Source organism: Musca autumnalis, unplaced genomic scaffold (genome assembly GCF_047663935.1).
Source record: "Musca autumnalis isolate F117 unplaced genomic scaffold, ASM4766393v1 scaffold_3, whole genome shotgun sequence".
Lineage (NCBI taxonomy): Eukaryota > Metazoa > Arthropoda > Insecta > Diptera > Muscidae > Musca > Musca autumnalis.
The window spans coordinates 193722971-193745799 of NW_027411866.1; the positions used below are offsets into that span (position 1 = coordinate 193722971).

Consider the following 22829-nt stretch of genomic DNA (forward strand, 5'->3'; position numbering starts at 1 on the left):
TATATATTAGTCTAAAATCCTTTATTAAATTTTGTCATTCACTGTACATTAATCTGCCATTTAATCTATTGTCAAATATTCCATTATGCATTAATTTATTATTAATTCCTTATAATTTCATCATCATCTCTATCTTAGTACTTTAATTCATTACGTTTCTTTTTATCTATTTTTAAGTCACTTTTGTTGTTGTAATCGATTCACTCATTTTATCAACAGTTACTTTTAGTTGTTACAAATTATGTTTTAAATATTGTTCACATCTTATTTGGAGTTCAGTTCTAATGTGGAGTTTAAACCGGCAAGTTGTAACGTTTAAGAAAGAAATAAAGTCTGAATTAAATAATTTAACAAAATATGGTTTATGTGTTTTAATCTACATAACTTACGTGAACGACATGTTGAACTAGATTGTGAATCGTTCGTTCGTTGATCGTACGGTCGCCGACTGATTATAGTTCAGTGAACTATTGAACTATAATGAACTATATCGACTGATCTAGTTCATACGCTCTATTCAATGAATCGTTCAATTGAACTAGTTCGTTCATGAACTATACAACTCTATTCAACACATTTCAATTATCATATCACTTCTTATTTACGAAAATGTCAAAAATTTGTTAATCCGGCTGTCTGTGAAAAAATGATGGACAGCTGGAAGACAAAAGACAAATGTATGTATGTGTTAGTAAATCAGAGTTGTATTTGAAGACAAACTGTCTGGTGTAAACGCCTAGTCATATTATATACTTTTGCAACACGCAGTTAATTAGGTAAAGGCTTTAAACTTGTAAGTTTTAAAATTTTTAAAAGACTAAAGGCCTGGGTACATGGTCTGCCTTGCCTGCTTGCTTCTGATAAAAGAATAAAAACAAAAAGGGCAACATAGTTCGAAATAGGCTCGGCCTTTTTATTATTTTATTTGTATTATGTCAGAATGAAGCAGGAAAGCAAGGCAACAAGGTGAGGCAGCTTATGTCGAGGCCTTTAAAGGCTTCGTCACATAAGAGGATTTCTGGGTTAATTTATTAAGTTGCATGTTCTTCCGGCTTTAAGTGAAAGCATACGAAAATAGTGTTTCAGCACACATTTAGTCGCTTAGAGATGCGACAACTATACGCAGCTGAATGTGTGCTGAAACACGATTTTCGTATGCTTTGACTTTTGACTTAAAGCCGGAAGAACATGCAACTTAATGAATTAAGCCAGAAATCGTCTTATGTGACGAGGCTTTAAGGCCACAACATAATCAATCGTCGCTTGCTTTGCTTGCTTCCCTAAATGTCAAATCATAAAGGAATGCCAGAGCCTCTTTGCAAATCCGCCTGCGTTCTCCTTTAGTCCCGGGCCACACTAGAGTGATTTCAATGAAATAAATTGATGAAATTAGGCGTTCTTAGCTCGAGTTCCCCACTACAGCAAAATCATAAAATAATGCTAAGTTTACATTTACGAAATCCACACGATTTTATCTGTCAATTCCATAGCACAAACGTCAAATGAAATCTCATCTGAAATCCATTGGATTTCATTTGACGTTTAACCTATGAATTTGACAGATGAAATCGAGTGGATTTCGTAAATGTAAACAAAGCATTACTTTATTAATTTTTATTATTTATTTATTTCATGAAATTATTTCACTGAAATCACTCCAGTGTGGACCGCGACTTAGAGGGCTCTTGCATTCCTTTATAATTTGAACGATTTCCGAGTTAAAAATGGTAAAACTTTAACGTAAAGGAACAAAGCTACAGACTTTTGGTCTGTTCCTTTAGTCCCAATTTACATTGGGCGAGTTTACTTGCGGCAATTGTCATTTTGTTGGAGAGAGAGGTGAGGCATATGGTAACCCTTTGCCTCTCAGCACCCTCTCTCACCTACAAACTGACAATTGCCGCAAGTAAACTCGCCTAATGTAAATTGGGACTTACTTTTGAAAATGTTAAAACCGGGAAAAGTAGTAAAAGTTGTAAACTGCTCCCATATGAATTGTATTGTGTCTAAAGTAAAGGAACGCATTTCGAGTAAAAAGTGGTAAAACTTTAAGATTCTTGCACGTAAAGGAACAGAGCTTTTGTTTTTGCTTCGAAACAACTACAACATGTCATATGATACGAAATAAAAACATTCCATATCTACCCATGCAGGCAATTTGGAGACGTAATTTTATTACAATTTTGCTGGTGTGGACGCACAAAGTAAATGGCATAAGGAAAATCCCCAATATTGCACATATTAGCGACTATAGCTCTGTTCCTTTACGTGCAAGAATCTTCATGTTTTACCACTTTTTACTCGAAAAGCGTTCCTTTACTTCAGACACTATAGAATTCATATGGGAGCAGTTTACAACTTTTGCTACTTTTGCCGGTTTTACCATTTTCAAAAGTAAAGGAACAGACCATATATAATGATGGACAATTTCATGTCATATGACATTTACATATAGTTGGTCTGTTCCTTTACTTCTGAAAATGGTAAAACCGGCAAAAGTAGTCAAAGTTGTAAACTGCTCCCATATGAATTGTATTGTGTCTGAAGTAAAGGAACGCTTTTCGAGTAAAAAGTGGTAAAACTTGAAGATTCTTGAACGTAAAGGAACAGAGCTATAGTGTAAACTACAACTTAAACAGGCTGAAAATTTTGCAATAGTCGATTGTGGAATATGGCAAGTCTTTCGTTTGGAAACGGCATTTTCCCGTCGTACGTCGCCGTTTGGGGCGTAATATGATTTGACGGCGACAAAATGATACAATAACTTAACTCTGTTCTCTTGGGACAGAAGAAATTTGACATTTGAGCTGAAAGGTTTTGTGAGAAATTTATTAAATATTTTTGTTTATAAACAAAAATAAACAACAAAATAATACGTAAAATTGTTAATATTGTTGTCATAGTTGCCTGCCTCGAACAAATTATACAAACATGTTGTATTTAGAGGATTATTTGGAAAGTAAGTATGAGTTGCAAAAATGAGAGCAAACATGCCTCTACCATTAAGACTTTCGTGCCTTGGGACGGGAGGGAGTCTCAAAAACAACAGGGAATGTAAACAAAATAGTTGTTGTTTTAAGGTTATGCAGGAATGTTTGTTTATAATTTATTATGCTTTTAAAGACTGTAATACTTAAATTTTCATATTTTAGTGATTGAGCATTTGCCTCAAGAGTTGCGAGATCGTTTTACAGAAATGAGAGAATTGGATTTGACAGTGCAAAGTAAGTTTCTTTCCGCTATAGCATAGACAATTTCGTATTTACCACCTCCTTGCTCACAGATAACATGGATTCTTTGGAGAAGAAAACCCGCGCCTTCTTTATGCAATGTAAACGTGGCGAATTACAGGATGAAGCTGCTGACAGTGAGTACCAGAACCTGCGAAAGGAATACTATAAAGTTCTTGAGGATGCTGATGAGAAAGTGACCATAGCTACACAAATCCATGAATTGGTGGAGAGATATCTACGACGTCTGGACAGTGAGTTGTTCAAATTCAAATGTGAACTTGAGGCTGACAACAACGGCATAACAGAGATTTTGGAGAAACGATCTTTAGAAATGGATGGCGGCAGCAGTGCTGCAACAGCTCTATTGAGTGTGGCAGGGCTTAATCAGAAGGAGAATAGGTATTATGGTGGTATGAGTGCAGCCGTAGCACCTTCTGGTAGTAACAGTCACAGTGCAGTTATGGGAGGTGCTGGATTGGGTATGGGTGGTATTACCGTACCAGCAACACCCACAGGAGCTACAAAGGATAATCGTTATCGTGCACCTAAACCAGAAAAACGTCGTGATTCAACATCAACTTTACAGAATGCGGTACCAGAAAAGAGAGCAAATTTGGGTAACAATCTTACGCCCGGAACACCACCAGTGGCCGTGGTAAGACCAATAACACCTGGTATTGGTGCAGTACTTAATGCTGCAGCAGGTTCTGTGGGTACACCTTCTCCTGTCACGTATAATCTTCAGCAAATTGGCGGCTCAGCCACTACGGCAATAGCAGCGGCTGCCACGCAAGCCATTGTGGCAACTCAACAGATGCAACAAGGACGTAGATCAGCCAGCATGAAAGCAAGTTATGAGGCCATACATGGTGCCGGTGGTGGTCCCACTGAATTTTGGATAAGTCGTGATATTTCGAATCCCACAGCTACTGCATCGGCTCTTGGTTTGGCCAGTTCTTCCACTGAAAAGTCGAAGAAGAAGTATACCTCGAAGTATGTATTTTTCAAACTTTACAAAACGATTTAAGTTTCACCAAATTATTTGTTTGTTTTTTATTTTCGAAGGAAATTAAATTCCAATTTATCACACAACATAAGCACACCAAGTGTTACAGCATCCGGCACTGGTGCCCTAAGTTTGGCATCTTCCTCTTCGTCCCTGAGTGTTGATTCTGTGGATATGTTAGCCTCAGCTGCCCCAAGTAATTTGAATGTCCCCTCACTCTTACCCACAGGACAACATGTTACTGCTTCGTCGAGTAATTCCTTGACTGCAGCCTCAAGCTCAGCTGCAACTGGTGGTAATAGGCAGGCGCTTAGTTCAACTTCATCAACAGCATCTGCCTCAACTGCATCGTCAACATCAACTGCCCTTACACCAGGCTCTAATATTACTCTTAATGAAAATGGCATGGTTGTTGAGCAGACACCGGATGGTGAATGGTCCTATGACCCCAATGAGCCACGTTATTGCACATGTAATCAAGTGTCATATGGTGATATGGTTGCTTGTGATAACGATGCATGTCCTTACGAATGGTTCCATTATCCTTGTGTTGGCATAACACAGCCACCAAAGGGTAAATGGTATTGTCCCAAGTGTACAGCATCAATGCGTAGACGTGGTAATCGTAAAAATTAAATAGGGGGAGAGAATGGGCATTATTATATAGATTCAATTCGAGAGTGAAGAAGATGTGTTTCCTGGAGAATTATACTATCATATGAACATTTATTTGTAATTGAAATCCAGGTTCGTAATAAAATGAATACGACTACGAGATACATTGACTGTTTACACATTATGAAAAAGGATGTCAATTGATGTGACATTTCTGACATATGTTCTCTAATTGCAGTTTGCTTTTGGGGGTAACGTCAGACCAATGAACGTAAATTTTTAAACAATAGCTCTGTTCCAGAACTAAAAAGTTTTTACAATTTTGACCACTTTTCAACATTTTGCGTTCCCGTACACAAAATTTATATGAAAATCGTTTACGACTTTTACAACTTTTACCACTTTATGAAGTACGGGAACAGGCCAAATATTTTTGAGGTGACAATGAACGTGGATTTTTCAAAGAATATTTTTGAGATGGCATCAGACTAATGATCGTGGATTTTTTTTACATAGCATTTTTGAGGTGGCATCAGACTAATGAACGTGGACATTTTAAAGAAAAATTTTGAAGTGTCATAAGATTGATGAGCTTGGACTTTTTAAAGAGTATTTTTGAATTGGCTTCAGACCAAAGTGGATTTTTAAAGAAAATTTTTGATGTGGTATTAGACTAATGAACATGACTTACAGTTATATAGGAATAACAAAATGAGACGTCATCAGACCAACGAACGTGATGTTTTTAAAAAATATTTTTGAGTTGGCATCAATCCAATCAATGAACGTGACATTTTTTAAGGGGCAACATTATTACGGAACAATACAAGGTTACAATGTAAAAACAAAATTAAGTTAAATTCATATTTTAAATTGGTCCTCGATTTTACATTTATTAAAAACTTAATATACAACAAATCACATTGTCAATTTGTTTAGAACAAGTTTGCCTATTATAAATATTTACTATATAATAATTTATTTTTTCATTTTAAAGAATTGCTTCTTTGAGGTACTTGTTGTTTAATAATACATTACCACCATTCTACAAGATCTTTATAAAAACAATTATACAATAACATCGTCCAAACTGAGCTAAACTGTAGCCATCACAAAAAGTTAAAAAAGATATCAATCTGTATGTTTGACTTGACTGGTATAAACATCATAACCCAAACTAATTATATTGTCATAGAAGATTCGATATTTTAGGGGCAGCCAATAAAAGTTGACAAACTGCGCCACTGGCCATATCATCCATTCAGCTGCATATAGTTTCCATGCCTTTTGTTTCATTTCCTCCCACACCTCTTCCTTGGATTTTTTCTCCAATATACCCAACGTAATAAAGAATGCCGATATATAGACGGGCGAACAAATCAATTGATCCAGGACAATTTTCTTCATAACCATTTGCAGTGAACGTCCTGGCAATCGCGAATCTAAGATTTGATACCAATAATGACAGATGACACCGACCGTCATACCGGATACAGCCATGTGTGACGTTCGTGTACGATCCCATTTTTCCAATTCTCCACAATAGATTTCATATTGTTGTTCCAATACATCACCGGCACTGCTTAAACCCAGCGATATTGTTACATTGGTCAGTAGCAAAAATCTGTCACTAAAGGCATTGTGATGGAATTTTTTGATTACACGCACAGCAGCATTAGTTTTGGCAAATGTTCTCCAGGCTGTTCGTAGATAAACAAGCATTGTGGAGAGGAAATGACAGTTGTTTACGGAGGAGGTGGCGGTTAGTTGGCGCGATTGTATAATTGTTTTGATGTTGCGAATTTGTGAATGTTTCTTTCCTCGTTTATTTTAGTTTTCCTCGATGTTTTTTCAATGATTGCTTGCTTTCCTTCACCTCCCTTTGAGGAGCGCAATCACTACGAACAGCCGTAATTTATCTTTATTTTGTCTTTAATTGTTAATCTACTATTCTTTTATTTTGTGAATCAAGGGAATGTAAATATTATGAATGTCAAGAAAAAACATGTGCCAGGCCGTTGTTACACCGCTAAAGCTTTGCTGTTTGGTTGACCGACATAATCAAAGCGAATGGCGTCTAGCGGTTGTCGATATTTAAATGAAATTATTGGTCTATTGCAGAACTGCAAGAATCTACTAATTGGTATGTACCAGTACTGCAAAAATCTACTAATTTTTAAAATAATTTTCGATAACATAAAGGAAAAAATGTTACTGAAGTAAAAAGTAGTAGATTCTTACAGGTTCTGGAACAGAGCAGGTGTTTACTATGTATTTTCTTCGATAACATAAAGGCAAAATTCTTATCGTAGTAAAAATTAGTAGACTCTTGCAGGTTCTGGAACAGAGCATATAAGTTGGCAATCTGGTTTTAATCTTTATTCTTTTATGGTGAATAAATTGTATGAAAACACAAACATTTTGACATATTGAAGAATTTTCTGTCAAAATAGAGTCGCTGTTGTGACCCGGGGCCATGGCACAATTACCCAGGTAGTGGCATCGTAAAATTTTGAATATGTTATGTCAAAACTTTCTTTATGTTGTTGGGGAAATTACAACAAAAATATTTTTTTATAAAGGGATTTGACTTTTCATATTCGATCAGCTGGTGTGATACCACTACCTGGTAGTTCTGCCATGCCTGGGGCTTAATATGCTGTTTATATTATAGCCTTTTGCAGGGTTAACCTTCTTAATGAGGATTTATTTGACGTATACGCAAAGGAATTGACATTTAAAACCCAGTGGGTTTGTTAAATCCGGTTATATATAAACGTACTATAAGCTGAAAACAGATACAACGTTTGATTAAAGTTTTGCGTTGGGCGTCGAGAAAAAAACAACAACAACAGGGCGACGACGATACCAAAGTCCAGCGTTTATCTGTTTGCCGGCATATATTTCAAATTAATGTGAATTTTTCGGCATCATGCCCAAAGGTTTAAAAACGGCCAAAACGACACAAAACTTTAATCAAACGTTGTATCTGTTTTCAGCTTTAATTCCGTTTCTATGAAAATGTGAAATAAAAAATGAAAAATATTATAAAACAAATATTTTTCATTTTAATTTTTCATAGAACAAAATTACAAGTGAAAAGTATCGATAAAAGTTGACAACACTTTTGCTATCGGTAGGATTTAGCAACAGCTTTATTATGGTTGTTAAACTACCGAAAAATTACCAAATTTGAAGCATTTTAACATTTCGCATTTGCATGGAAATAGAACTGAGCCCCAATACTGTGAAATGTTAAAAATATTTTCCAAAAGTAAACCGATTCACACAATTTTTTCAACAAAACGTCATTGGGCAGGAATTAATAAAAGCATTGCCGCAAAAATCCATAATTTTTCATTTTGGGCCAAACCTATAGCTCTACGTGTTACAAAAACAATATACATTTTGGGCCAATCCTATAGCTCTACGTGTTACAAAAACAATATACATGTATTTTATTTTGAAATACAAAATAAATATAAAACAAAATACATGTATTTAATTTTGAAATACATGCATTTTGTTTTTCTATTTTTGAACGCACACGCAGAGCTATAGGTTTGGCCCTTAAAGTTTGATTTAATTTTGACTGTTTAATTAAGGGGTGTTTACACTATATATCAATATCATATGAGCTATCACTTCTTTTATCAATTGGACATTCTCTATGTTTGTCAAAGTCCATACCACGTTTAGTTTTTGTGTTCACACTAGCATACAATATCGTATGAGCACAAAATAAAATTAAGCAATAAACACAATTTATTTTGTTAAAAACTTTAATCGCACTTAGATTTTTGTTTTCTTTACCTATTTTCTTCATTTTATAGTAAAATTTTTTTCTTCCAACAATTTATTTCTCAACTGCATACGAAAATACACAGCCGAATAGAGCGCTCCCTAAATGAAAAATTTACATTTGAGTTGCCACATGATTTTGATAGATGAACATTTTCATAGTGGTTAGACTATGTGTACAAAATTCACAGGTAGCTAATTTGACATCTCATAGTACATTCATAGATAGTGTAAACACCCCTTTAGGAGGATTTATTTGACGTTTATCGCTATGGAATTGATATTTGAAACCCAAACGGGCTGGGTTAATCGAGTTAAGTGTAACCGGGTTACAAAATGCATAATACAAAAGCCGTTTTTAATCCGTATGTATATTTTTCTTGTCGTAAAAAGTCTTTCATGACACACTGTAGTTACCGAAATACAACTCAACATCAGCAGGTGCGAATGTAAACAACAAACAGCTGATGTTCATTCATTCATAAATTTCACAATGTTTTGATTTGGGAGACGAACGTTGAATCAAATTCGTTCAACCATTATATTCCACCATGGATATTTCAGAAACCATAAAATTCCGTGATATCTGTAATCTGCTGAATCGTGTTGCTAACACCGACAATAAAGATAAAAAGTGTCGAATAATAAAGCAATACTATGCGTCGTTTTGTAAACATCGTGAACGATTTCGTGAGGAACAAAAACTAAAACCAGATACGCCGGAGGTAAGTTGGAACTGATTACTGTGGATATTTTTATGCTAAATGTTTATGCTTCTTGATTTAAAGGATGGACGCAGCAGTTTCTATTGCATATTACGCTGCCTTATACCGAAAACTGATACGGCTCGCCAACCCTATGGACTACAAATGAATACACTGGGAAGGGTTTACAAGAAAGTTTTGCAATTGAGTTCACAATGTAAGTTGAAAATGTATTATCTTTTAGACAAAACTTTGGAATGGAAACTATAATTCTGGTCTTAAAGATACTAGGGGCCATTATTACATGCGTTTTTTTTACTCTGATGCATTTGAAAACGTAAAATAGACCAATTTGGAGGCATTAAAAATATAATTTTTACATTGAAAGTTAATGCCAAGAAGCTCCTCCTTGAAATTCAGTCATCACTTTAAACCTTAAGTTAACCGGAACGCTATAAATCTGTTCGGTAAATACAAAGTATAACAAAAGAATACTTATAATAATGGGGGTAGTTGTATTCCAAATTCTCAATATATGTACTTTTATTTTAGGAACAAGTCAAGTTCACCTATTTTGTCGACTAAAATTAGAATAAGATGGCACACAAAATGTTTATCAAATTACATGCAAGCACTGCACCAGTTTGGCTCTGAAAACAAATATATATTATTGTCAATAGAATTGTTAATTCGGGTTTAAAATAATGGTCTAAATTTTACTTTATTTATTTATTAATAGCAAAAGAAGCTGAGATATTGGAAGCACGAAATTATTGTAGTACCCGAGGTGACTATGCTGAGAGAGTTTATCGAATTTTAAAGCCAAGATGTTCGAATAGTCCCAGTAATCTAACACTGAAAGAAGTACACGATATGTTGGACAGTGTAGCAAGCGAAAATTTACTAAGTAAGTTATAGATTTGTATATCATTGTCCACTTTTCCATTTAAATTTTGTGTTTCTACCTTTCAGATACGGAAAATGTTTTAACCCAACTTTCACAAGTTGCCTCTGTAGAAGAACAAAAGTGGTTTATACGTCTACTACTCAAATCAATGCATTTGTCAATTGCCGAACAAAGAATATTTGATCTGCTACATGAACAAGCAAAGGCCATGTACCAAGCTTGTGCTAACTTATCAAAATTATGCTGCCATTTGGCAGATAACAAATTTTCCTTGATAAGCAACAATTTGCCACAGCTGGGAAATGGCCAGGCTCCATTGGTGGTGGATATTACACCATTTGAACATGTAAAACCCCAGTTGTGTGAAGTATTTCCCGGTAATATAGAACAAATTATGGCTGCTGATGTTCTATATATGGAAACTAAAATGGATGGTGAACGTTTTCAATTACATTATAAAGATGGTTGTTTTAAATATATTTCTCGTAATGGTGTCGATTATACACAAAGCTTTGGTTCCAGTTATGATGAAGAAAATAAGCTGACAATGAAATTAAAACATTTGCTACCGCTTGATATGCAATCAATTATTTTGGATGGTGAAATGATGGTCTGGGATAGTGTTAATCAAAAATATCGTGAAAAGGGTGAAAATACAGATGTAAAACATTTGAAGGAGGAACGTAATTGGCATCCTTGCTTTGTTGTCTATGATCTACTCTATTGGAATGGACAAAATTTATTGGGTATACCATATATTCAGCGGATGTATAAAGTTCGCAGCTTACTGAGGGAGCAAGAAGGTGTTTTACAGCTAATGAAAAGTGAGAAGATTTTAAGTGTTGAAGATTTTCGTGTAAGATTTCAAAAGGCGTTGGATCAAAATGCTGAGGGTGTTGTTTTGAAAAAACAAAATGCCATATATCGTCCTGGTTGTCGTAACGGTGGTGGATGGTATAAGGTTAAAGCAGATGTAAGTATGTGTTTTTTAAATTTAATTTTTCATGGACCATCAGACCAATAAACGTCGATTTTTTCATAGACCATCAGAGCAATAAACGTGGATTTTTTAAAGACTATTTTTTCATAGACCATCAGAGCAATAAACGTGGATTTTTTAAAGACTATTTTTTCATAGACCATCAGAGCAATAAACGTGGATTTTTTAAAGACTATTTTTTCATAGACCATCAGAGCAATAAACGTGGATTTTTTAAAGACTTTTTTTTCATAGACCATCAGAGCAATAAACGTGGATTTTTTAAAGACTATTTTTTCATAGACCATCAGAGCAATAAACGTGGATTTTTTAAAGACTATTTTTTCATAGACCATCAGAGCAATAAACGTGGATTTTTTAAAGACTATTTTTTCATAGACCATCAGAGCAATAAACGTGGATTTTTTAAAGACTATTTTTTCATAGACCATCAGAGCAATAAACGTGGATTTTTTAAAGACTATTTTTTCATAGACCATCAGAGCAATAAACGTGGATTTTTTAAAGACTATTTTTTCATAGACCATCAGAGCAATAAACGTGGATTTTTTAAAGACTATTTTTTCATAGACCATCAGAGCAATAAACGTGGATTTTTTAAAGACTATTTTTTCATAGACCATCAGAGCAATAAACGTGGATTTTTTAAAGACTATTTTTTCATAGACCATCAGAGCAATAAACGTGGATTTTTTAAAGACTATTTTTTCATAGACCATCAGAGCAATAAACGTGGATTTTTTAAAGACTATTTTTTCATAGACCATCAGAGCAATAAACGTGGATTTTTTAAAGACTATTTTTTCATAGACCATCAGAGCAATAAACGTGGATTTTTTAAAGACTATTTTTTCATAGACCATCAGAGCAATAAACGTGGATTTTTTAAAGACTATTTTTTCATAGACCATCAGAGCAATAAACGTGGATTTTTTAAAGACTATTTTTTCATAGACCATCAGAGCAATAAACGTGGATTTTTTAAAGACTATTTTTTCATAGACCATCAGAGCAATAAACGTGGATTTTTTAAAGACTATTTTTTCATAGACCATCAGAGCAATAAACGTGGATTTTTTAAAGACTATTTTTTCATAGACCATCAGAGCAATAAACGTGGATTTTTTAAAGACTATTTTTTCATAGACCATCAGAGCAATAAACGTGGATTTTTTAAAGACTATTTTTTCATAGACCATCAGAGCAATAAACGTGGATTTTTTAAAGACTATTTTTTCATAGACCATCAGAGCAATAAACGTGGATTTTTTAAAGACTATTTTTTCATAGACCATCAGAGCAATAAACGTGGATTTTTTAAAGACTATTTTTTCATAGACCATCAGAGCAATAAACGTGGATTTTTTAAAGACTATTTTTTCATAGACCATCAGAGCAATAAACGTGGATTTTTTAAAGACTATTTTTTCATAGACCATCAGAGCAATAAACGTGGATTTGTTAAAGACTATTTTTTCATAGACCATCAGAGCAATAAACGTGGGTTTTTTAAAGACTATTTTTTCATAGACCATCAGAGCAATAAACGTGGATTTTTTAAAGACTATTTTTTCATAGACCATCAGAGCAATAAACGTGGATTTTTTAAAGACTATTTTTTCATAGACCATCAGAGCAATAAACGTGGATTTTTTAAAGACTATTTTTTCATAGACCATCAGAGCAATAAACGTGGTTTTTTTTAAGACTATTTTTTCATAGACCATCAGAGCAATAAACGTGGATTTTTTAAAGACTATTTTTTCATAGACCATCAGAGCAATAAACGTGGATTTTTTAAAGACTATTTTTTCATAGACCATCAGAGCAATAAACGTGGATTTTTTAAAGACTTTTTTTTGTCATGGATCATCACACCAATTAGATAGATTTTTTTAATTTAATTTTTTTCTAAGCTCAAGTTTAGAATATTCTGTAAAAAAAATAAACCCAATTTTAGTAAAGACTAACCCGATTCAAGTATCCGATCAGCCTCATTTCACTAACGCTTCTTTCTTTTCTTTACAGTACATCGATGGCCTAACAACGGAATTTGACCTGCTCATCATTGGTGGTTTCTATAATCGTACCAGAACTTTTGTGGAATCGTTTTTAGTGGGTGTCCTAAAGTACATTTCACATCAGCAATTTGAAGTGTATTCAGTTGGTAAAGTTAGCAATTGTACAGCACAGCGTGTCGTACTCAATAACACGCTAAAAAGTCACTGGCATTTGGTATCTCAAGAACCACCACCAATGTGGTATCATTATCGTCAATCAAATGCTGAAGGACGTCCTGATGTTTGGATTGAACCTCGAAATTCGTTGATTTTACAAATCAAGGCTACCGATTTAGCTCCATCGGGGGCATTTGCATTGAGTATGTCTCTACATTTTCCTCGCATACAAACATGGCGTAATGATAAGGCATGGCATGAATGCCTTTCTTTAGAGGAATATCAACAACTTAAACTAAATTCTAAAGGCAGTGGTATAAAGAAAATCGTCAAACGGAATGTAAGTTTGGAAGATTTTATTGGTAATCAAAGTAAAAGGAGAAAACAAACACCTGCAGAAAAGAGGAAATTGGGAATGTTGACCTATGAGAAGCAGTTCGATCCGAATAATGTAAGAAACTTTACTCATCATTTAAAAATGGGAATTGTAATATTTATTGATTTTCTGTTCCAATTTAGGTGGAAAAGACTTCAGACCTCTTCGCTGGCTTTAGTGTGTGCATATTGAGTGCCGCATTGAACAGACGTTATACCGTCCAATACCTCAAATCATTGGTGGTGCAAAATGGTGGCACAATTGTGGAAAATCCACTACCCAATAATCCCAGTTGCATTGTGGTTGCGGGGGATATTTCAATACGTGTTCAGGCCTTATGTAAATCACAAAAATACGATATAGTCAGCATGGATTGGCTATTACGTTCATGTGAAAAACAACGCATTGATATAACACCCTTGGATTTTATATGTATAACACCAGATGTCAAAGAGAAATTTGCCGAAGTATTTGATGAATACGGGGACCATTATACCGAATATGTTAGTTCAAGACATCTCAAACGTATATGTGATGCCATGATAGTAGACGATGTACCTGACTTAACTGACGAAGCTTTAAATGAGCTAGAAAATCTTATTTACCCACTAAAGAACATTAATTTCTTTCGTAATAAAAATGCCTACTTCTATTCCATTGAACCGGATTCCATTCATGCAAAACTTAATTTTCAATGGCATGGTGGTAATGTCATATGTGATCGTAATATTGAAGAAGCTGAGCTTAATCGTGATGAAGTCTTATCGAAAATTTCTTATATTTTTATAAATCTTTTACAATTTGATAAAACGGAATTTTTACAATGGCTTCGTGAACGTTTTCCCGCCGAACATTTGTCCCACATACAAATTGTAAGCATTCGTTGGATTTTGGAATCGCACAAATCGAGAATGTTGCAGGACATCAAGGAATATACATGGCATGATTTTGATTATTGATCCTTTTTTTCTATGAATTAACTTATTTTTATAATAACTTAACCTCAGATTATACATATATACATACATTTAAAAATAATTTGTAATTCTATTCTTGACGATTTTTATAAGATAATTTTATGTTCTATTATATATGCAATTATTTGTACGGATTTTATGTTTCGTTTTTGTCCTTAAATAAAATACTTAATGTTAATCACATAACAACGTTTTATTTATCGGTTTTATTCAAACCACGTACTTTAGTGAAATATTAGTGTGAATCTTCCGAATTCAAAAATAAGAAAAAATCGCTGGAGGGACTTTTAAATAAATCACGGTCAAAATTCACATTTTTAGGTTTATTTTGGGGTTTCGCAATTTTGCTTGTAGCTGTAAAAATTCTCTACAAGACTGACCTTAAGGCTTTTTCGTAGGTTTTACCATTCTTGAGATATAGAGGTTCAGTTAAAATTTTTAGGGTTTTATCTTAAGTCTTTAAGATTTTGCTTGAAACCGCAAGTCATATCAAAATGGAACTAAAGAAAATAGTGAAGCTGTGAAAATTCTGTACAAGACTGGATGATATATTTTTTCCTAGGTTGTACCATTTTCAAGATATGTAAGTTTAATTTGGGAAATTGCAATAATGACATTGTTTTATAAGGAGGCGATACCGTCAGTGCATTGTCTCAATTTGAATTTCTATATCTCAAAAACGGTGAAACCTACGAAAATATCATAAAGGTCAATCTTATAGAGAATTTTTACTGCTACAACATTTTATTTAATCCCATTTCCAGAGCACTTGCGATTTTCAAGCGAAATCGTGAAAACATAAAGAACCCCTAAAAATGTGAACTTAAATCGCGATTTATTTGAAAATCCCTCCGGCGACTTTTTTGTATCTTGATATTTCTCATCTATATACCGTGATATAGAGGCATCCTTGGGCATTTATTCTACTAACTGACATTTGATATTGCATGGACACTTGGAGGCAAAAATGGGATATTTCTCGTTGGATCCCGTGTTGATTGGCGCAAGAAAAAAAAAGAAAGGAAAGGAAAAGAAAAAATACGATCGCGTTGCTTCAAAATACGGTTATAAGATGGATTCAGGAAACGAATCATGTAACCATAATGAATCAGGTGACAGGTGAGTGGGCTTGGCTGGGCAGTTGTTGGTAAACGTGCTATCAACGAATTGAGGCGGCTTAATTGGACTACCCCACTCGTGTTTCCATTGTCGGGTTCGCCTTCTTCTTCTGTATCTGTACTGCCTGCGTAACTGCATCAGTGTGAATTCTATTTAGGCCTGCTTGATAGGCACGTTAATCTCACTTGTACGTATGGACATCTATCTAGATATATTATTAAGATCTCTCCTTACGTATCCACTAGATTGTGTCAGATACTCTCACCGCTTTAACACCTAAGCAGTTGTAGCATCAACAACATCTTGCTGTTCGGATGCACCGGTAAAATCTTATGAAAATTGTTCGCTGGGTCATGGGGTGGCACTCTGTTGCTGTACTCAGGACGGCATTCAGGCATGTTTGAATATGCGTCCATCCAGTGATTCGAGGGCCTTGTTCCTACTTCTGATATTGTCACAGACTTAAACATCATGCTATCGAAAGTTGCACCCAATATCTTTGGGTACAAACTACTCCTATGGGAACAGGACACCATCGGCGAGTATATTGGGGCGGAGATTTAGTGCAGAGGTTTTAATATTTCTCAAATAGAAGAACTTTATGTAGATATTTAATCCATCACATATGTCATAGGCGATAAAACCCAACGACAAGATCGTACAATCATCCGCTGAGAATGGACAACTGGTTCTCACCAAACGTTTTGGATGAGTACATAACTATATTGAAAACATAACTATATACGAACCGGAAGTTGACGCTCACTATTCAAAATTGTAGGAGATTGTTGGTTTAGGACTTTTTTGCATCTGTAGTCATTATAGCTTGGTAAACCTGCTGATGAACAGCGGTTTTCATGGAGTACGGTTGACTTTCTATAGAATACCGTCTTGTATGCCTCATAACGTCATCTGAAGTTTCTACGGATGTGTCGTGGATATCTTTTAAGTATTCTGGTCTCCTTATGGGGTTGAGCTATACTGGACATTTGAACTCAACCCGTTGCAGCACTCTATGTGCCATACTTTCAGTCGTCGAAATGAATTTCAGGCTGGAGCAGCATAATCAGGACGGAATGGCCGATGATTTTATAAGTCAATAGCGGAACATGTGTATCCTTGCCCCGAGAGGTTTATTTTAAAACGTTAACCTTGTAAATGGTGTGAGTGGCGTACGAGCAAAAAATGTAGGAGATTTTGGATTATTTACTTGGGGATATTCTGCCTTCGAAGAAATGTGTAGTTCTACGTTGACATCTCGCATCTAGGAAGTTATATAGTGACACTGTGAACATTGTAGCAGAAATCTTGAGATCTGTTAAATATTTTAGAATAATATATGCATACGTATGGGAGCTTCAAAAACAGCTTTACGACACTTCCATTGTCAGTGTTTGAATTTGCTGCTAGTTTTTCACAGCACAGCACAAGGTCTATGCTGGCGCTGTGAAAGTGACGCAGCATAGCACATAGTCACAGCATCAAAAATAAAAACGAGTGCTATTGCTATGCTGTGCTGTTTTCAAAAACAAAATCGAAAACTGTTGCTGTGCTATGCTGCGAACATAAACGTAGCATAGCACAAGGTCTATGCTGTGCTTCTGAAATCTTCACAGCACATAGCATAGCATAGTCATCAAAATCCAAAACGAATGCTGTTGCTATGCTGTGCTGTGAACATAAAAGTAGCATAGCACATGGTCTATGCTGTGCTTCTGAAATCTTCACAGCACATAGCATAGCATAGTCATCAAAATCAAAAACGAACGCTATTGCTATGCTGTGCTGTTTTCAAAAACAAAAACGAAAACTGTTGCTGTGCTATGCTACGAACATAAAAGTAGCATAGCACATAGCATAGTCATGAAATCGAAAAACGATTGCTGTGTTCTGCTGTGCTGTAAACATTTCTACATAGCATAGCATAATTAATGTTAACCCAGCAAACTCACTAACCCCCATTATTATAAATAAGCTTTCTTTGGTTATAGTTTGGATTTTTCGATCAGATTTTTTAGCGTCCGGTTAAAATAATATTAAAATGTGAAAATTATATTTTTAATGTCTTCAAATTCGTTTATTTTGCATTTTCAAATACATCCAATAGAAAAAAAAAACTTATAATAATGGCCCTATGAGTTGTTCAGTGCTGTTTATTGCTTTACTTTTTTGATCGATTGGATAATAAATGTGGTCTATAGAGTGATTTTCTGAAAATTCGCCTTTGGCCCTATAAAATGGGGACCAATTTTAATTTGTATTGGCGAATTTTCACTTTACAGATCACATTTATTGTCTAATCGATGAAAACAGTTTACAAGTTGCTAAACAAGTAATCCCACAAAAATGTTTGAAAATCGGGTCAGATTTTAATTTTGGCTATATAAAGGGCCCATGGAAACTTAGAGGCACCAGTGGCACGTGTTAACATACTCCGATTGAGCTCGAACTCTGTCAATCTTAATTTTTAACAAATTTAAACGTTTTAGGAGGGTGCCGCATAAAAATTGGACATCGATTTTTAAAACCACTCAGTAAATATATTAAAACAGGTACAAGTGGCAATAACATGCATTTAGAAACTCGAAGTTCGCTTCCATAAGCCATAGACGCCAATAGCGAGAATTTTATTAAATTTCATGAAATTAGGCGTTCTTAGATCGAATTCTCCACTACATCAATTTCACGATTTTACTCTACTGTGGAACTTGATCTAGAAACACAAAATGTTATTAAGTTGTTTAATGAAATTTATGCTAGTGTGGTTACCGACAAAATAAATTAGTTTCAAGAAACTATAGCCTTTAGGCTAAAGAGGGTATTTACACTTTGATACGACCAAAATGTGCCTCATCGAAATAATGGTTTGAGACCCCAAGTATGTTTGTATGATATCCGTTTCAGACAATTTTGAGTAGATCTAGCAATGTCCGTCCGTCTGTCTGTCGGTCTGTCTGGCTGGCTGGTGCGCACGATAAGTCTCGAACGGATCAATCGATTCGGTTTAAATTTTGGGTATCGAATAGTTATATAGGTATAGTTTGTCCAGATTTGATTTAAGTTCGAAGATGGGCCATATAGGTCCACTCCTTCAGGTACCTCCCCCACAAATGTTCAAAAATTGTCGCAAAATTTGTGCGCACGATAACTCTCGAAGGGAGTAACCGAATTGAACCAAATTTTGCATATGGTAGTACTACCTCTAGGCATACATCAGGTTCGAATATGGATTATATCGGGCCACTCCTTCAGGTACCTCCCACACAAAATTTGAAATAAGTGCAGTTTAGTGACACCTCACGAATCGTTATGAAATTTTTTTACGTCATTGTAATTTTTTTCGAGGGCATGTCCATAGTTCCGGAGATAATGGCGCATAACCTCAAAAAACGTTGCACTATGTCGCGAGTTCGAATAAACGTTGGCCAAATATACAAGGAGTTGGCGTTGTCAGATGAATTTTGGCATAAATACTTATAGTTCACTGACAATGTTGAGACTCAATCGGTCCACTCCTTCGGGTACTTCCCACACAAAATTTCGGTAAAGTTCAGTTTAGGGCCTGTTCAAGAATCGCTTTGATTTTTGTTGTAGCAACTTGCATCCACTGCCCCTCATATAACGGTATAATCTTCATCAGGGCCAAGTCCATACTTCCTGAGAAAAGTCCACAATTTGGTCTTTGTAATATTTTGTGCAAACTTAGTTTAAGTTCGAAGATAAGTCATATCGTTTCACTCCTTCATGTACCTCCCCCACAAAATTTAAAAAATGTTCGGAAAAATTGTGCACACGATAACTCTTGATGGGAGTGACCGATTTGGTTCATACTTTACACATCCTAAAATATCTACCAGATATAGATCAGGTTCGAATATGGACTATATTTGTCCACCCATTCGTGTATCTCCCACACAAAATTTTGGGATAAATTCACTTTAAGACCTGTTCTCGAATCACTTTGATTTTTAATTAAAAGACAATAAAAAGACAATAATAAATAAACACTTTGATTTTTGTTGAAACAACTTGCATTAGCTGTTTCAATAACGACAGTAAAAGTTTTTTCAGGGGCAAGTCCATACTTCTTGAGAAAAGAGCCCGTAAGTTGTAAAAAACCTATATGGCACCATATGTAGTGCCTGGAAGGCTCGAACCGTATATATTACCGAATATAGCTATATTATGTTTTTCGCAGGCTAGTGTGATAATCCTATCCATACTTTTGTCGGTGCATACGGCCAACATTTTGAAACCCCCCCTAAATACATAAGTTTTTTTCTTTTTTTTTTTGGAAAAAAAAAGTATTTCTATACATACAGGATGAGGGTATATCTCTGTCGGCAAGGCCGACTGATACTTTTTTACTTGTTTTATAATATTTTGTGTCAAATTTGTTATGTTTTAGCGGTCTATCGAAATGTTTTTATATTTGTCCTAAGAATAGTTTTAGAACGATCAGTAGGCCAATTCTGTAACTTTTTAACAACTTTACTCCTTGTTTATTTTACAACAATTTCATTTGTTTGTTTTGTTTTTGTTACAATAACAAAAGAAATTTAAACAATGTCGATAGTTGTTAAAAGTTACAGAATAGGCCTACAGTTATTCAATATTTTCTTTGAAATGTTGTTATCTATAACAACAATTATGTAGTTGCAGAACATAGAGGAATGTTTGGACTTTTTACAGTAGACCAATAATAATAATCAGCAAATAGTCATGGGGTTTCTTTCCTTATTTCTCAAATTTTTCATTCAGGTAAAGAGATTCGTAACAATTTGACATAAGAGATTTTTTGGTACTTTAAAAAATTATATATTACTGTTTTGTCAATTAACAGACATAATAGTGTGTTAAAAATATCGAAATGTGCATTTAGTCATGGTTTCACAGGTCAATAGCAAATTCTGTTACATTTAAAATACATACATACTTCTTTGCCATCAAACATTTTTCTGGGTTATGTTTGATGCTATGCTGTTGACTTTGTTCATAGCACAGTACAGCAATAGTTTTCGTTTTTGCTTTCTTGACTGCGGCTGTTTACTATGCTGTTAAAATGTCTGCAGCACAGCATAGCAACAGCATTCGTTTTTGATTTTGGTGACTATGCTATGCTATGTGCTGTGAAAATTTCAGAAGCACAGCATAGACCATGTGCTATGCTACTTTTATGTTCGCAGCACAGCATAGCAACAGCATTCGTTTTTGATTTTGATGACTATGCTATGCTATGTGCTGTGAAGATTTCAGAAGCACAGCATAGACCATGTGCTGTGCTACTTTTATGTTCACAGCATAGCACAGCAACAGTTTTCGATTTTGTTTTTGAAAACAGCACAGCATAGCAATAGCATATTTTTAGTGATTTCAGTGCTGTGCTGGTAGCAAATTCAAACACTGTCCATTGTAATGTTGCGAAATTTGGATTTTTACCTGGAAATACGACGAAGTCTTGGCGACTGTTAAAAAAATGTCAATAAATAACGTGACATCATTTGGAAGGATGGAACTAAATAATTTTAGACCTATCGAATTCCATGAGAAGATCTAAGGCTGGCACAATGGTCGGTTTGCAATCTTGACAGTGATTTCCTGCAAAGCCGTCGTAGTGCTATACCCTACCCTAAAAATGAAATGTGAAAATGGGTTTTCAGGACGGTTAAAGAAAATTCGAAGTTACGTTTATGTGGGAGTTTTGATTTAAACGTGGACCTTCTTTTAATACAAACTAAGTTTGAAAAGGACCAAATTGCTCGAGAATTATCATGTGCTCCAGGATGAAGGTGCAAAAAACGTGTATGTATGTGTAATAATTGCACTTACAAATTCTTGCCCTAAAATGGATTTATATTAGTCTCGTCCTATAAGGAAACTAAAAAAAAAAACCACATCGAATTTGATTGTAAGTCTGACACCAGGGCGTACACATTACCCAACCTCATATTTTAAGTTTACATACGCAGGCCTAAACCACTACATCCATTGAAAGTTCAAACGTTTGAACCGTAACAGACGTTTGAACCAACTATTTCACCTTTCAGAAAATGCTAGCCCAACACATTGGAAATGCTCGCCCACTCTTGTTATTGTTATATATATCGTTCACCATAATACGGAGGGTATAATTAACTTTGTCATTCCGTTTGTAACACATCGAAATATTCTTCGGAAACCCCATAAAGCATATGGGGATTTCTGAGTGAAATCGGACGCTTTTTCAAGATGAGGTTTTAGATTTCCTTTATTTTTTGCTGTGGTGATGCTGCTCATTAGCAAAACATTTTAGTATATTCTCAGATTTTTTTTACTAACGGTTCCAGAGATATCGCGCCTTGAAAAAGTCAAATTCTATAAAAACTACATGTAAAGAAATACTCATAACTTCTTTAATATTGGTCCAATTTGAAAAAAAAATCTTTTTTTTTGTATGTTTTGCTGTTTTATCATCTATTTAATACAAAATAGCAAAAAAAAATTGCACAGTGGGCTTGGAAGCCGTTTTCGCGAAACCTGAAACCTCTTTTGGTACAAAATTCTTCGGAGAGTTTTTTTACTCGTGTCAGTTAAAGTCATTTTACAAAGCCGAATGAGTTTTGGGGGGGTACCAAATTCAGACATGGCCTGGAATACCTTTGAACGTAGTGGGCTGTCGAAGACTGCTTTATAATCGACAAAAAGGTGGTAGTTGTCGATCTGCATCTCTTGGGTCTTCTCCAGAATTTGCCGCAAGGAAAATATCTGGTTAGTGGTGGACTTTCCAGGTCCAAAGCCGCATGGGTATGGCCCAATTATCTCGTTGACCATAGGCTTTAGTCGTTCGCACAATATCCCTGACATGATCTTGTATGCAATCTTGTATAGTTAGAGCATACAGTCTTATCTCCTTTCTTATGGACGGGGCACAGGAC

At 35.0% G+C, this 22829-nt stretch overlaps 3 protein-coding genes across 3 annotated transcripts; 2 read left to right on the forward strand and 1 right to left on the reverse strand.

Moving 5' to 3' along the window:
- The first annotated feature begins 2740 nt into the window (after positions 1 to 2740).
- Positions 2741 to 5018, forward strand: Ing3 (Inhibitor of growth family, member 3). Its single transcript, XM_073976148.1, has 4 exons — positions 2741 to 2959; positions 3153 to 3224; positions 3284 to 4226; positions 4299 to 5018. Exons 1-4 carry the CDS (start codon positions 2932 to 2934, stop codon positions 4873 to 4875), a joined length of 1620 nt encoding a protein of 539 aa, XP_073832249.1. The 5' UTR covers positions 2741 to 2931; the 3' UTR covers positions 4876 to 5018.
- Positions 5019 to 5720: 702 nt separating this feature from the next.
- LOC141398645 (mpv17-like protein 2) lies at positions 5721 to 6857 on the reverse strand. Its single transcript, XM_073976149.1, has one exon. It carries the CDS (start codon positions 6574 to 6576, stop codon positions 5986 to 5988), a length of 591 nt encoding a protein of 196 aa, XP_073832250.1. The 5' UTR covers positions 6577 to 6857; the 3' UTR covers positions 5721 to 5985.
- A 1601-nt stretch (positions 6858 to 8458) lies between these two features.
- On the forward strand, positions 8459 to 14979 carry DNAlig4 (DNA ligase 4). Its single transcript, XM_073976150.1, has 6 exons — positions 8459 to 9380; positions 9444 to 9576; positions 10099 to 10266; positions 10332 to 11239; positions 13295 to 13894; positions 13963 to 14979. Exons 1-6 carry the CDS (start codon positions 9207 to 9209, stop codon positions 14776 to 14778), a joined length of 2799 nt encoding a protein of 932 aa, XP_073832251.1. The 5' UTR covers positions 8459 to 9206; the 3' UTR covers positions 14779 to 14979.
- Positions 14980 to 22829: the final 7850 nt, after the last annotated feature.